This window comes from Equus asinus, chromosome 22, assembly GCF_041296235.1.
Source record: "Equus asinus isolate D_3611 breed Donkey chromosome 22, EquAss-T2T_v2, whole genome shotgun sequence".
NCBI lineage: Eukaryota > Metazoa > Chordata > Mammalia > Perissodactyla > Equidae > Equus > Equus asinus.
The window spans coordinates 59,280,800-59,296,475 of record NC_091811.1 but is presented as its reverse complement, the minus strand read 5'-3'; the positions used below and the strand labels follow the sequence as shown (position 1 = coordinate 59,296,475).

The 15,676-nt window shown below is 45.8% G+C and overlaps 1 protein-coding gene across 3 annotated transcripts in view; it reads right to left on the bottom strand.

Annotated features, from left to right (window-relative positions):
• The window catches only part of KIF5A (kinesin family member 5A), a 28,500-nt gene extending 14,799 nt beyond the window's left edge, over nucleotides 1-13,701 (bottom strand). For 2 of the 3 annotated variants that reach the window (XM_070495247.1, XM_070495249.1), the window contains exons 1-8: nucleotides 13,303-13,679; nucleotides 2,603-2,690; nucleotides 2,439-2,512; nucleotides 1,933-2,037; nucleotides 1,629-1,677; nucleotides 1,151-1,206; nucleotides 820-907; nucleotides 461-585 (exon numbers count right to left, since the gene is read on the bottom strand). In XM_070495247.1, coding sequence (XP_070351348.1) covers nucleotides 461-585; nucleotides 820-907; nucleotides 1,151-1,206; nucleotides 1,629-1,677; nucleotides 1,933-2,037; nucleotides 2,439-2,512; nucleotides 2,603-2,690; nucleotides 13,303-13,431 — 714 coding nt within the window. In that variant the 5' untranslated portion in view covers nucleotides 13,432-13,679. Of the gene's footprint in view, nucleotides 1-460; nucleotides 586-819; nucleotides 908-1,150; nucleotides 1,207-1,628; nucleotides 1,678-1,932; nucleotides 2,038-2,438; nucleotides 2,513-2,602; nucleotides 2,691-13,302 lie in introns of all 3 variants that reach the window. The other variant, XM_070495246.1, reaches the window with a different exon arrangement.
• Between the last annotated feature and the right edge of the window lie 1,975 nt (nucleotides 13,702-15,676).

The following is a 15,676-nucleotide window of genomic DNA, read 5'->3' as shown; positions in this document are numbered from 1 at the left end:
GGACAAGGCTCTCAACACCTCTTCTCCACATAGGGGGCTCAGCCCAAGGAGGGGAGGGGACAGGGAAAGACGTCAGAGAAGGCCCTTCCTCTGTTCCCCAAAACTCTTGCCAAAGGCCACCCGCCCCCACCACCCACATATTATATGTTTCCATTGATATGCAATGTCCAGGAAAGGCAAATCCACAGAATCAGAAAGTACAATAGTGGGTGCTAGGGAATGGGGGAGGGGAGAATAGGGAGTGACCATTAACGGGTGATGAACATGTTCTGGAATTAGTGGTGATGACTGCACAATCTTGCAAACACACTAAAAACCACTGATTTGTACACTTTAAAATGGTGAACTTTATGGTATGTGAATTATACTCAATAAAAACATTACTTTGATTTTTAAAAAGTCCACCCCCCACAAGGCTTCCTTCCCTATCCACCCCACCCCCAAAGGCCTCCCGCCCCACCTTCTCACTCCCTGCCAGGTCCACTAGGTACAGCTTCCCACTGAGCTTCTGCTCAGTCTCCATATTCTCCTGCTTGATGTTGATGAGGAAGATGCTGTGGCTTCGAGAGCTGTGTTCATTCATGTCTGTAGGAGCAAGGGAGAAACAGTCCCTGTGCCAACCCCTCAGCTCCCAGCTTCCACTGTCTGTCATCCCACCCACTGAGAGACGGTGCCCGCCAGGACCAGCCCTGCCACTACAGCTCCCAGGCTCCTCTGCAGGACACAGTCTTCCCTTGCTCACTTTCAAGTCCCTCAGCCCCAGAGGGCACAGAGGAGAGGCAGACCCCCAACCCAAGAGCCCTTTATATCCCCACTCACTGGTGACAGCCACATGACGATTCGATTTCCCCTCATCAATCACATCTAAAATCTCCTCAGGGCTGGACACAAAGCGTTCAGTACAACCCTGCAGGGGACAAACGAACAGTGACCCATAAACTTTGACCTGCAAATTAAATTACCGGCACAATGACCAAACGACCTTTCAAGACAGTGTCTGTCCCAAGCCTCAGACTCTCCCCAGCCCCTTGCACAACTCACTACTCCAGAATATCCACCCTCTAACTTCTGGGTCACTGGTCTATCCTCCTCCCAGACCCACACTCTCAATATACTGGCCCAACCCGGGTGCCCCCATCCCCACTCTCACCTTGACAAATGGCACCCGGTTCTTGTCCTCGTGCACAGACAGATTTGTCTTGGTCACTGAATCAAGACAACACAGAGTGAGCAAGGCCAGCACTGCCACCCCCTATCTCCCCAACCCCTACACTCGGTAGTCTGCTCAGATGGTGGTTTCTTCTATGTCCAGAAGGGAGGAAAACTCCCCTGTGAAGCTAAGTCGCCTGCACACACTGAAAACTCAGGTTCTCCTCCTCCAGGATGCCAGCTCCAGGGTTCCAGCTCATCTCAGGCTGTTTATATGCAGGCCTGGGCATCTAAGCTCATCTTCTGACCTTTCCAGTTTTTGGAATTTCTTGGTGAGTGGAGGTAAGGGACACAGGTATGAGTGCATGTGTTCTCTGCATCTCCTCCCCGATAGTACCTAATCCCAAAGGCAATGTGATCTTTCTTCTCCTTTCCCTCCTCACACCCCCACCCACCCACTGGGGTTAAACATCACTTACCATCCAGAAGGTCACGAATTTTGTCCAGGTAGATCTCAAAGTAAGAAACCTGGTTGGGGAGAAAGGAGGAATAGAATGTGAAGGGGGCGTATCTTAAATCTGATACAGGGATCTCAAGCTAACGTGACCACTCAAATGGGGTGGGAGTGGGTGGGAAAAAGCAGAAGAGAATATCCTGGCTGAGAAGAACTGAGGTAACCAGAGGGGGAGAATAAGTTGGGGTGCCCAGGATCTCAGTAGGTTCCTACTAGATATTCCTCTCCCAGGCCCACCTGAGGATGCCCAGTGGTCATGCCCTCATCACCTTGATGTGGAACTCGAGGTTCTCATCCATGGAGTAGATATGGTTGAAGATGTCTCGGGCAATTCGAGGAATGATTCCCATCAGTTGGGGGTCATGCAGCTTTCCCTGGGGAGTAAGGTATTCCAGAATGAGGCAGGAGCTTGGGACGAATGGGACAACTCACAGTATGCAGGTACACACAGAGCAACAGTTGATAAGAAGACCAAGCTAAGGTAGGAGGTGGTCACTCCATGACTACCTTTCAGTGGAAGGAGAGAACTGAGTAGACTTTTAGACTTTTATTGCTGCTGCTCTTCCAGATCAAAAGAAGAAAACCAGAGTAGTGGAAAGGAGGGTAAACTGCAGCTGGCAGAAGGGATTCCACTAAACTTCCACTGTAACATTGCCCCTCGGTTCACCCTCTGAACCAGGCAACCCTTGATTCCCATATCTTCCCCCACTGAAAGCCCCTGGCCTCCCATTAACACCCCCAGCTCCTCACCCCCCATAGAAATCAGAACCCTCACCTCCATGGTATGTGTTTTCCCTGAGGATGTCTGTCCATAAGCAAAAATGGTGCCATTGTAGCCAGCAAGGACATCTGGAAGAGATGGTGAAGAGCACAGGTGAAAAGAAGTGGCATAGGGAAGGAGGAGCCTGAAAAATTACACTCTAAAAATACCTCCATTACCTTTGACGATCTGCATGGCACATGCATGATAAACCTGCTCCTGAGTCGTGTTTGGGGGGAATACACGGTCAAAGACATACGGCTTCCCCTGGAGTGGAAATAAAAGATGGCAGACATCAGCAGGTAGGGTGTGAGGGAGAAGAAACACTGTAGCCCCCTTCTGTCAGCCTGAGAAGGCACCTGTTCTTCAACCCTCCATCTGCATGGGGGTGAAGGAAACCAGAGAGAGAGAAGCAAAATTTAGTACTGACACCGGGAGTTGTGTCCATGGGGTAGAGAGTTTTCACTGAGGAGCGTCACACGGTGGGATTGCATGAGGGGCTCTCAGTCTTGGAGTGAAGATTTAGCACTCCACCACCCCGACCCCCTTCCTGGGAAACCACATGGGCAAAGACAACAGGGCCACAGGCTGTGGAGAGTGAAGAACAATTCATTAGCATTAAAAATCTACCTCTAAATTAAGAAATATCTTCCTCAATAGATCCATACGTCCTGATATGAAAAGAGCTTCAAGATGTAGTAAGTGAAAGATGGGAAGTTAGGGACATATGTACAGAATGGTCCCTATTGTGTAAATGAAATATACATATCCCAAGCAGAAGAGCTGTTGTGGAGATAACACAAGCTCTCTCGTTGTGAAAGGAATACATGAAATCAGAAATATAGGTCTCCTTTTAAGGAATCAGCTTTAAGCAAAGAGAAACAGTGAAGCAAAACACTCAAACCCACAAGTACTTTGTTTAATTCAGTTAATATATTGTAAATCACGTGTACTGGCAAGAAACCTAAAGATATAAGAAATTTGCAACCCAGGGAGTCAAATAAAGACTATATTTGATATCTAATCATATTAAAGGGATGATTTCTGCTAAGATTAAATCAGACTATGCTTGTTCTCTATCATAAATGACAAAGTTCTTAGTCATGTTTTCCTGCCATTCAGTATAAAGAGACCATGACTTAGTTGTTGAACTGTTTTACCACAGAGCCCATCCCTATCCAGCTGAAATGTCAACCTTTAGGTCCATGGACACCAGAGTTTCGGAAACATGTTTTAACTAATTAAGGACAGTGACAAGACTTGGCTAGAGCTAGCGATGTGGCTCTAGGTATATTTACAATAGTACATCAATATATACAGAATTTTTTTCTAGAAGGAATTATACAAAAGTATTAACAGTGCTTAATTTGAGGAGAGAAACTAGGAGAGAGGCTTTCCTTTTTCATTTTGTTTACATTTTTAAACCATGTACAAGTATTATATGTTTTATTTTTTAATGTCAGAGAGAGTGACACAATTGTGCATTATTTTGTTTCCTTCTTTTTACTTCTTTGCATAAAGGAAAACTACTTTTTTTTTAAAGATTTTATTTTTCCTTTTTCTCCCCAAAGCCCCCTGGTACATAGTTTTGTATTTTTAGTTATGGGTCCTTCTAGTTGTGGCATGTGGGATGCCGCCTCAGCATGGCTTGATGAGCAGTGCCATGTCCACGCCCAGGATTTGAACAGGTGAAACCCTGGGCCACCAAAGCAGAGCGCACTAACTTAACCACTCGGCCACGGGCCAGCCCCCTAATTTTTTTTAATGTTTAAAATATTTGAAAACCTGGCTTATTGAAAAAAATCTACCTGAACTATTTATCTGGTCCCTCTGGGGTGAGAGCCCCTGCAAGCCACAAACCAGAATCCATGAAGAGAAGGAAGTCGTGCAGGCATTCTCTATGGCGCAGGGCATGCTGTAAACTGATAAGAGTCCTTCTGGAGGATAATGCTATTAAACATTTAAATGTCCATCCTGTTTGTACTCTGGACCAGCGACTCCAGTGCTAGGAATTCATTTTATAACACTTGCTTAAGCACCTAAAGATGTGTGTAGAAGGATGTTTGTATTAAAGCAGTTTGTATTAAAGAAAAACTAGAAAGAATTCGAACATCAAGAAGATGTTGGTGATGATACCTCCATATTCTACCCCCAATTCAATAAGCAAGGTCGGTCTACACATATTGATGTGTCCAAGATCAATTAAGTGAAAAAATAAAAACAATGTGCATAATGTGATTATATTTTTTTAAAAGTGTACGGATAGAATAGTCTTAGAAAAAGATATGAAAGACTATACACAGAACTGTTAATGGTGGCCATCACTGCAGAGCAGAATGACAGGGACTGATACTTACCACATTTTTTCTGTGACATTCAAATGTTTTACAATGACAACATATTGCTTCTAAACTAAAAAAAGAAAATATTATAGGTGATGTTATTTAGAAAATATGTAATAACATGACAAGGTATGCACAAAATACCGTTAAGCAAAAAGGTGGTTTTTAAAATAGTATGAAGTTTAAAACCAAAACCAAAAAAATAACATAAAGAATGATTCCATTTCTATAAAAAAATTATACATATATTTGCAACCCAGGGAGGTATATATAAGATTAAGGTATATATATATATACCTTGTCTACAAAGACATGTTAATAGTGGTTACCCTTGGACAGTGGGATATTGGGAGGTTTCATTCTTTTGGATCTAGATTTTAAACTTTTATAAAATGAAAATACAGGGACCGGTCCAGTGGTGTAGTGATTAAGTGTTCCACTTTAGTGGCCCAGGGTTTGCTGGTTCAGATCCTGGGCGTGGACCTAGCACCACTTGTCAAGCCATGCTGAGGTGGTGCCCCACATGGAAGAACTAGAAGGACTTACAACTAAGATATACAACTATGTACTGGGGCTTTGGGAGGAAAAAAAAAAAGAGGAAGATTGGCAACAGACGTTAGCTCAGGGCCAATCTTAAAAAAAAGCCACAATTTTTAAATAAGAAAATTTTAAGTTTTTACAATGAAGATATTAATGTTCTTAGTACATAAAGAACTCATAAATTAGTAACAAAAAGACAAAACTAAACAAAAAAATGGACAAGAGCTAGGTACAAACAACAGAAGAAGAAATACAAATGTTCAATAAACATAAAGATGTTCAACATTTTAGAAGACAAGGAAATTAAAATGGTAACATCATTTTTTACCTATCAAATCGGAAAACAAAAACTTATTGTAATACCCGGCATAGATGAGGGTTCAAGGAGGTATAATTTCTTGAAATGAGCACCTTTGTTCTTTTCTGGTAGGACAGTATATCCGTACAACTTTTATGGGGGCAATTCTGAAATACACAATCAAAAGCCTTGAACTTTTCATAGCCATTGATCCAGATACTCTACTTCTACGAATTCATACCATGGAAGTATTTGTAGCAAATATTTAGCTACGAGAATGTTTATTATCACACTGCTTACAATAACAAGAAATTGAAAACAACTGAAAGGAGTAACATTTCGGGGACCAGCTAACCATAAGGAATTGATTAAATTATGGCATGTGCATATATTTTATTCTTTGCTGCTCTTTAAAACAATGCCATAATAGAACATCAATAAATCTCAAAAACGTGCTAGCTGAAAGAACTCAAGCATAAAGAGCACACACTGTACTACACCTTTACATGAAGGTTAAGAATGGATAGAACTTATCTATATGATGGAAGTCAAAGCAGCGGTTGCCTGGGGGGATGATATTGACAGGAAAGGGGCACAAGGGAGCTTCCAGGGACGACAGAAATGTTCTAGATCTCAATCAGGGTAGTGGTTACATGGGGGTCAAAATACATTATAAAATTCATTGAGCTGTTCGTATAAGATTTGTGTACTCACTGTATGTAAATTACACCTCAATAAGTGCTATCATAAAATATAACATCATAAAATGATATTATAATGGCTATGAATTGATGCACAACCTCTTTGTTAGTAAGAAAAATGCATGTTAAGACTAACAAATATCATTTTAACCTACCAAAATGGCCAAAATAAAGTAGTTTGACGATGCACTGCATTGCTGAGGGCATGTATAAACTGAGGCCAACTCCAGGAAAGGCAATTTGCAACTAGCTCCTAAATTTTTAAATGCATATACCTTATGACCTCCACTTCTAAAAACAAATCCTATAGACATATTGCACATATGCAAAATATACACAAGATCATTCAATTGTTTGTAATTGCAAATGATTAGGACAACCCTAAGTGTCCATCAATAGGGACCTGGTTAAATAAATTATGGCATATCCCTGCAATAAATTACACAGTTGTTAAAAAGTATGAGAGAGATCTTTACATGCTGATATGGAAGAATCTCCAAGACTCATTGGTAGATTAAAAAAAAAAAAGCAAAGTAGAGAACAGCATGTACAGTATGCTATTTGTGTTTTTTTAAAAAAGTATATGCATGTATATATGTATTTGCTTGTAAATGTGTAGTACGCTTTTAGATGGATCCATTAGAAACTGGGAATAAAGTCTCCCTCTGAAAGGGGAACTGGCTTGCTACGAAAGAGGTGTATGAAGTTGGCTGACTTCATTGTACACCTTTTTATATCATTTGAATTCTGTCACATGTGCATGTAAGACTTACTCAAAAATTGTCAGACATTTTAAAATAAATAAAATTATGTAAAATATTCCATCATGGTAAAATATATTTTCTTAGTAAAAAAATAGGTTACAAACAATATATAGTTTATGATACACTTTTATTAAAATTAATATACATTTATATGCAGAAAAAACCCACTGGGAACAAATACACCAAATTGTTAACTGTTTTTTATTAGGATGGTGGAATTTTGTGTGATTTTAGTTTCTTCTATGTGCTTTTCTTTGTTTTTAACTTTGTCAGCAATTAAAATATATTAGTGTTGTGTTGTAATCAGATTATGTTTAATATTATTAAAGAAAAATCTACCTTGATTCTTTGTTTTTAAGGTTTGAGTGACTTTATGGGCTATTTATAGGACTTTTGTGAATTTCTCATCTTTTTAAAAAATATTTTATTTTTCCTTTTTCTCCCCAAAGCCCTCCAGTACATAGTTGTATATTTTTAGGTGTAGGTCCTTCTAGTTGTGGCATGGGGGACGCCGCCTCAGCATGGCCTGATGAGCAGTGCCATGTCCACGCCCAGGATCCAAAACAGCGAAACCCTGGGCCGCCAAAGCAGAGGGTGCGAACTTAACCACTTGCCCACAGGGCCGGTCCCCTCATCCTTTTTATCTGTACAGTTCATCACTGTACTTCATTACAAAGAATAAAATCCTTATTACATAGAATAAAATCATACAGTGTTTAAAGTGGCATTGATGCCTCTCTTCCTCAGTGGTAATATCTTTCTTTTAATTTTCATTTTATTTTATTATTTTATTTTTTTATTGAACCTTGATTCTTGAATCCTAATTTACCTCGGTGTTTCTCCCATCCAGTGGACAAGAAACAGAAATGAACAAAACACATCTATCCAGGCCAATGACTCTCACCTCTTCTCCACCGACATCTACTCATGCTTCTTGAAGCCAGGCACACAGCCAAAGGGGATTAAATGTAACTCTGGGGCCAACCTTGCCTCTCCCTTCTTCCCTTCCGGGAACATGGGCGTGCGCACGCACAAACACACAAACACACACACACACACACACACACACACGCACGCACGCATGCATTCTCTCTCTCATTCTCCCAGTTACGGGCTTCTAGAGGGTGCAGTTACCGCACTAACATGGAGGGCGCTCTCCAAGTGCTGAAGGCTATTAGTGCCCGAGGAACCCCTCTGCCTCTGCCTGGGCTGGGAAGAAGTAGGGAAGAGAGAGGGAGGAAGGGTGGCGTTTTCAGAGCTGTGACGATAAAAGATATCTGAGAGCTAGAAATGGGTGCATTTAGTAATCTGGTGAGCAGGGAAAGCTAGAGACACGGATTATAATTTCAGGTATTCTGGAAAGGTCTGCTACCACGTCCCTATTCTTGGCTAGGTCCTTAAATTCCAAGTCTAGTTCTTCATTTCTTTATCTTAAGATTTTTATTCTGTTAAAGTGTAAATTTCTTTTAATTTTCTATTGATTATACTCAGGATGAATTTGTTTTGTCAGATCTTTTTATCACAATAACTAGACCAATGTTTTTCTACTTTTTCTGCCTCTGGACCACCCACATGGGAAACATCTCCATCATTTACGTCTCTTGTGACACACAATCGCTTTGAGTTAGACTGTAGAATGTTGTGGAGGGTTTTTTAAATCAGAGTCCAAGGGACTGCATGTAGTTAGCAAAAGCCATTTCTTTCTTTTATTTGAGGAAGATTAGCCCTGAGCTAACATCTGCTGCCAATCCTCCTCTTTTTGCTAAGGAAGACTGGCCCTGAGCTAACATCCGTGCCCATCTTCCTCTACTTTATATGTGGGATGCCTATCACAGAATGGCCTTCTGAGCAGTGCCATGTCCACACCCGGGATCCGAACCGGTGAACCTCGGGCTGCTGAAGCAGAACATGTGCACTTAACTGCTACGCCACTGGGCCGGCCCCCAACAGCCATTTCTGATGCCCCCTCCCAGGCCTCTGCCCAGACCACTCCACAGCCTGGATCACCACGCACACCAAGAGTTTCTTGAAGACAGGGATTCCCTCTAAATCCCCAACAACAAGCACAGTACCTTGGCCCATAGGATGTTCTTCATAAAAATTTGTTGAGTAAACATAGATATTGATGGAGGAAGAGAGCAAGAAGATACTAGAGACCTGAATGTTTGGATGAAACAACCAGTAAGAAGGGAAAATGTTAACTACTTCCCAATAGTGTCAAAACCTAGCTTGTGGGGAATAAATAAAAATAAAATAAAATAAAATAAAATAAAATAAAAATAAAATTACATCTAACTCTTATTGAGAATTTATTATGTGCTTGTCACTGTGCTAAGCAGTTTGTATGCATTATCTTATTTAATGCTCACAGCAATCCTGGGAGATAGGTACTATTATTATTTCAGGTTCAGAGAGTAAGGCAGCTTGCCCACAGTCACACAGCTGAGAAATGGTAGAGCACGGTTTCAAAGCCAAGCAATCTGATTCCAGACCCACACTGCCAAAGCAATCCAAGAAGTGAAATGCCAACACTGTGTCAGATCCCCTCCAGGGCTTTCCCTTCGCCTTCCCCACAAGCCCCCCAATTTGGGCATTTCTCCAAATGTTTACGGAAGAACTAAAGCCCTTTCTCACTCCCCTTTTCCAATCTCAACCCCATTTTCAGAATTATGCAATTCCACCCCCATCCTCTCTGAGGAGCCTCCCTCGCCATCTCTACCTCCAGGTAATCGAAGATCCCGTGAGCTGGTACAACATCAGAGACTAGAAGACTTGTTAAATTAGGAACACTCAGGGAGACCCTCCACCTCTGGGCAATGCTCCTGAGGCCTACTCTATCTCCCACACACAGCCGTCCAAGGACTCCTCCTAGCCTTCTCTGGAGGGCCTCTCTTCAGAGTCCCACAGCCCAGGGCCCTCTGCTCTCCTTTGAACCACACCAAGCCTCCTTGTAGTCTCTTAGTCCGTCTGTGTCTCCCAGCACTTTCTGTAGTTTTCCATTATGAGTGTTGACTAAAGCCAATGCAAGAGCCTAAGATCAGGGGTCCAAAGATGACCAACCTTTCCAACCCTCAGTAAAGCACTTGGTGGAGGCTGGACTTCTGAGCACCAGGCCTGATTTCTGTGGTGACACCCCTGGGGATTGTTGCCATAGTAATGCTGGAGAGACACTGGCCACAGTGAACATTACCTCCCCTTTTCATTTTCCTTTATGAGACACCCTGAAAGCTAAGAGGAGGCCTGCTCCCCCTCTTCAGATATCAAAGGAATCCTGGGCTGCCCCAAACAATACTGACTCAGCTCCAATAATCCTGCAGGTCCCAACCTGGCTTTTCCAAATGAGGTACTTGATGGTCCTGGTTTTTTGTCTCCTCAAGAACCCATTAACATTGAGAGACCGAGGGAGGCAGAAGGTAGTGGATACTTGAATGAAGGAGGAAGGGAGAGAGAGAGAGTGTGTGTGTTTGTGTGTGTGCATGTGTGTGTTTCTTCACTGTCATCCCTCCCATGTCTGGATGTATAGACGCAGCAGACCAGACAGTAGGCACCAAGACACTCTGGCCTCCAAGACCAATGCAGAGGCTCGAGTGGGTTCAGGGAAAAACTCACAGTGGATTCTGAGTGGCACAAAGAGCAAAACAAGGTACACAGCACACAGACAGTGACCCAGACACCCTTCTGCTATGACTCAGGCCCTTAACTCTGGCTAAGCCCCATCTCCAAGATTCCTGGGAGTGGGATAAGGCTCGCAGAGCTGTCTCTCCAGCTTATTCTCCTACCCTCTGCCAAGCAGAAAAAGCCCATGAACGTTAGGGAGTCTGAAGGCCAGAGCTAGCCGCAGTGCCGCAGAAGCAGAGAGGAAAGCCACCAGAGAAGGGAGCAGGGGCTGGGTTCAGAGATATTATCCTCTCCCACCTTCCCTCTGCCCTCACCTTCCCAGACATCCCGAAGCCGCTTCCTCCATTAATTGCTCAGACAGTTTCTCATACACTGGGCCTCAAAGAGAGCTAGAGGAGTAAAGAGGAAAGGGGGTAGGAGATTTCCTTCCCTTGTTGGGACCCTCAAGGGTCTCTTCAAAATCACTTCTCCTATAGCCCTTATCTTCCCAAATGAGGGATGAATAGCAAGGCCAGGAAGCCAAGCTCCAAGGATGCTGCTGGAGACAAAATGGCCCCCCAGAAGCATTTATCTTGGAGTGAGAAATTGACAGGAAGGGCCAGGGCCAGGGAAGATACAGAGTGAGACAAAGGTACAGCCCTACAAATATCAGGCAAAACAGACAAGGAAGGAGCAGCTGGGGAGCTAAGATAGAATCTGAGCTGGTGGGGGGCCTGGGCCTCTCTTCATCTCTCCTCCCTCCCCACCTTCCTCTGTGTCTCTCCTGTCTAGCGAATTGGACAGATCAACACTACAACTCCTCCTCCCGACATCACCCCATGCCCCATGCCCACCACACCAGGACAGCCCAGAGAGCCAGAAGGAGTCAGTGCAGACTTAGCTGAAAAATCTACAGCCAGGAGGGAAGCCAGGCTTAAAAGTAGGAACCTTTTGTGGATTTGCTTCCCCACAACCACCTCCCTCTTGTTTCTCTGGCTTTATGTCTCAGGGGGACCTCGAGCTCCCGTTCTCAACACTAATGCCTGCTACGCAGAATACTCAGACTGGAGTCCCTCCAGTTGATCCGGGCACGATGTTAGCCTGGCCAGACTGTGAGGCCTAAGGACCCTGAGGCAAAGAGGGACAGGGGCCCTCCCTATGTGGCAGACACACACACGAGGCAAAAGCACCCATCTGAGTTCACAGTGTGGGTGAGAGCTCAGCGTGGTGACAGACTGGGGTCCTTGGGGACAGGACTTCTAAGCAGGTCTCTTCCTAAGGCATGTTTACTCACATCCCGTACTCACTGATGCAGAAGGCCCAGGCTCCCTCCCCTTCTTTCCTTCAACAAGCACAATTTGTGCCAAGCACTGTGGATCAAAGATACATAAGAAGTGCCCCTGACCTTGAGGACCGCCCTCATATGAGCCTCTCCCGCCCTCATATGAGCCTCTCCCGTCTCAGTTTCCTGGCCCAGCACCCCTCAAGCCCTAGTGGACTCGACCCCAGATCCTTTCATCCATAGCCTGACAGTCCCTCCAACCTGGGAAAGGAGGAGTGGGTGAGGAATTCCCTTTGGGCCACCCCAGATAAAGGTCCAGAACAGAAATCTGTGCAGGCAGTGTGATATAAAGAAAAAGACATGAGGTTTGGAGTCACAGATTTAGCTTCAGATGCATAAATTAACAGTGTGACCTTGAGAAAGTCATTCAGCTTCTCTGGGCCTCAATGTCCTCATCTGTGAAATGGAAATATACCTACTTCAGAGCGTTGTTTTGAAGATTAAATAATATATGTAGAGTAACAAGCACAGAGTAAATATTAGTTCTCCTTCTTAAGATCTCCTCCAGGGGCAGAGGCTGTCATGATGAGGCAGAGGTGGCTTGTTACTTTTTATTGGATCATCAAGAGAAAGGATGAATAAGCAAGTACTTGTTAGGCTCTCAGGGTTTGGTTATTTTTATTTGTTAGGGGGAGTTGGGGATCTGAAAACCTCCTCCTGCTGTACCGGGAGGAAAAGGCAGATATTTCCTTAGGACCCCAGAGGCTCCCCCCCAAACTGGGTGTGGCCCCAATGTATTTGTTTCTCAGAAAACCCTTCATCAGACCTGTTCCCTCCCCCCACGTCCAGGCTGAACTACTTCAGAGGATGATGGAGGGCTTGGTCTGGGAGCCCATCCTCATGTATACCTCCGCAGAGACCCTGGACCGCAAACCTCCCATCCAGGCCATCCATCCGCTAGTCTTCCTCCTCCCTTCCCGGGAGGTGGGGGTAGAGATCCGAGCCAATAACAAAGGAAAGATGCGCTTTCTCTAGGGGAGAGGGAAAACCTCGGAAAAACACGGGACTGGCTCTAAGGGGTGGGGACGCTGCAGAGAGCAGCAAAGGGGATTTGGGTCCCCGGATCTCGGGGAAGTAGCCCCCTCCACTCTGCGGAGACTTGGCCGCCGGCCTGGCCAAGCCACACCCAGCCATCCTGATGCAGGGGAGAGGAGGGGCTGCGGCGAAGAGGATGGAATACCGAGGATGAGCGGCGGGGCGGGGGCGCAGAGCGACAGGCAGGGACTAAGGCTCAGCGGAGGGGAAGATTCACCTCCCGCCCCCTCCTCGCAATTCCCTCCCGGGGCGGCACTCACCCCAATAACGACGCTGTCGTCCCCTTGGAAAATGGGGATGAACTTGTCCCCCCGCAGAATCTCTGCCTGGTTCAAGGGCCGAAATCGGCAGAGCACCTTGATGCTACATTCGTTGTTGGTCTCCGCCATGGTGGTCGCCGGCGTGGGGCTTGGTACTTCTTGGGTGGCAGAGATGGTGTGTGCTCCGGAGGAGGGGGCTCAGCTGAGGCCGAGGTGGAGGACAGGTGCTCGGTCTCTGCGGCTGAGAAGGCTCTGGCGGGCGCCCGGGCGAAGGCTGGCGAGGAGGGCCGGGGCGCGCTTCCTCTCTCCTGCGGCACCGGGATGCAGGCGACCTGGCGTCTGGTCCTCTCGCCTCTCTGCCTCTCCGCCCCTCGCGCTGCAGCGCCGCGCTGCGGGCCTGGGCGGGGCCGCGCTGGAGGAGCGGGCGGGGCTTCCCTCGCCGGGGACCAGCGGCTGGCCTCCCCCACCGACTGGTGGCGCTTTTCCTCTCTTCTAGCCTCCTCTCCCCACTCTTAGTCTCGGAGACAGCCCTGCCCTCACCCCTTCCCTACCCAAGTCACTCACTGCATCCCAGCCGCACATTCCTGACCTGTCTGTCCCTCTCTCGGACTCCACCCCCCTGGAACGGACAAGGGGTTTGAGGTGGGCCTGAACTTGTGTAAAGAGTCAACAGCGCTTCCACCAGCCTTATTCCAGGGCATCCGCCACCCCGTCACAGTCGTCTCTCCAAATTGGGAACGCACTTCTCATTCCCTCTCCCCACACCCCTCGCACAGATTCCCAACCCCCTCAACCCAACCCTCAAGGGCAGCTGCCTGTACCCCTGTGGAGGTGGGTGTCCAGGTCCCATTTTTCAGAAGGGAGTGTCAGGGGAGGTCGGGCTATTGCCTTCCCCTTCTGCATCCAAAGGTGCTCTCCATTCTCTCCCCAGCATTCACACCAGGTCCCCAGTTTGAAGGAAGACATACTCCCAGCCTGGGTTATCAGAATTCAAAACCTGATAAAATTCTCACTTTTGCCTCACAGCTTGAGACCGGGGTGGAGGTGGGCAAGAGTAACTTTTGCAAGAGAAAGGGAGTTGAAAGCAGTGAAGGAGGGGTGATAATGGGGGTGGGCGAGGCCAGAGGGGCTTTCAGAGAGGACCTCTAGGGCAGACATTAGCATTAGTGTTTTGGGCAGATTTAGGCACCTATGTGAGTGTGTTTCCTGTCCCAGTTGCTACTGGACAGAGTACCAACACCCCGGCCCCTTTCTCAGGCCTTTCTTCTCTATTTCTCCCCCTTCCCTGGCAAAAAAACAAAAAAATCAAGCCTAGAGATTCCTTATCCTTCCTCCCCTCGGGTCAGACTCCTGCTGCAGCCCCTGGGCAGAACCACCTAGAAGCTGGTCGAATTGATTTTTCTCACGTCACAGGCCTCTGCTGGCCAACAGAGAGTTAGACTGCAGGAATTGAGGTCCTGGCCAAGGCGAGGAGTAGGGTGATGGGAGAAGGGAGGAGGGGATGGAGGTTCTGCCTACCTAACAATTCTAAGGTCACTTAGACACTATGGGGAGAGGGTGGGAGAATGATGGCCTGTCCAGACAAGACCTAACCACTCAGAACTCAGCTGAGGGGGTTTCTGGAGTTGGGCCCATACCTCTTAACCCTACCTTGAATCTTAAGGAAACTAAGGGAAAGGGGTCCCACATAAGAAACTGGATGGGAAGGCAGTAGGACTATGGAGAAAGAGGGGTAGAGGCTTGGGGAGGAGCCAGGAGAGTATGCATAGAATGACAATGAGTTCCAAACTGAGGAAAATAGGCATCTCTCCAGTCACTTGGTCTGGCACTCTTTCTAAGTGTTGCAGCATCCTGTGAGCTCAGGAAACATCCCAACCTCAGGCCCCTAGGGGCTCCAGGGTGGCATCCTTAGTGAAAGAGTTTCAAAATGCTAGTCCATGGAGGATCACTGATCAGAGACGAAAGTTCATTGTGCATGCACTTTCCACCCCCACCTCCCAAAACACACACACACACACACAATTTGGTAAATTTTCCATAAAGCTGGATTTGTTAAGTCTCAAAGGACAGTTTTTTATTCTGACAGTGTGTCTTTCTGTACTTCTCCATTAAGTAAGAATGGTAATAGTAGTTAGTTTTCTTTCTTTAACAAACTTACTTGGCAAAATAAAAGCATAGCAATATCATATCTATCTTCAAAAAGGTTTATTGTTGTTGCTTTTATTTTATTGAACTGTGAAATTCAAAAGCCTGAAAACTATTAGTGAAGCTGTTAAGAGCACAGAGGGTGTTCAGACAGACACAGAGCCACCACTTACCTATTTATGAACGTGAGATGGGATTGTCAGATTTGAAAAACAAAAACAGAATACCT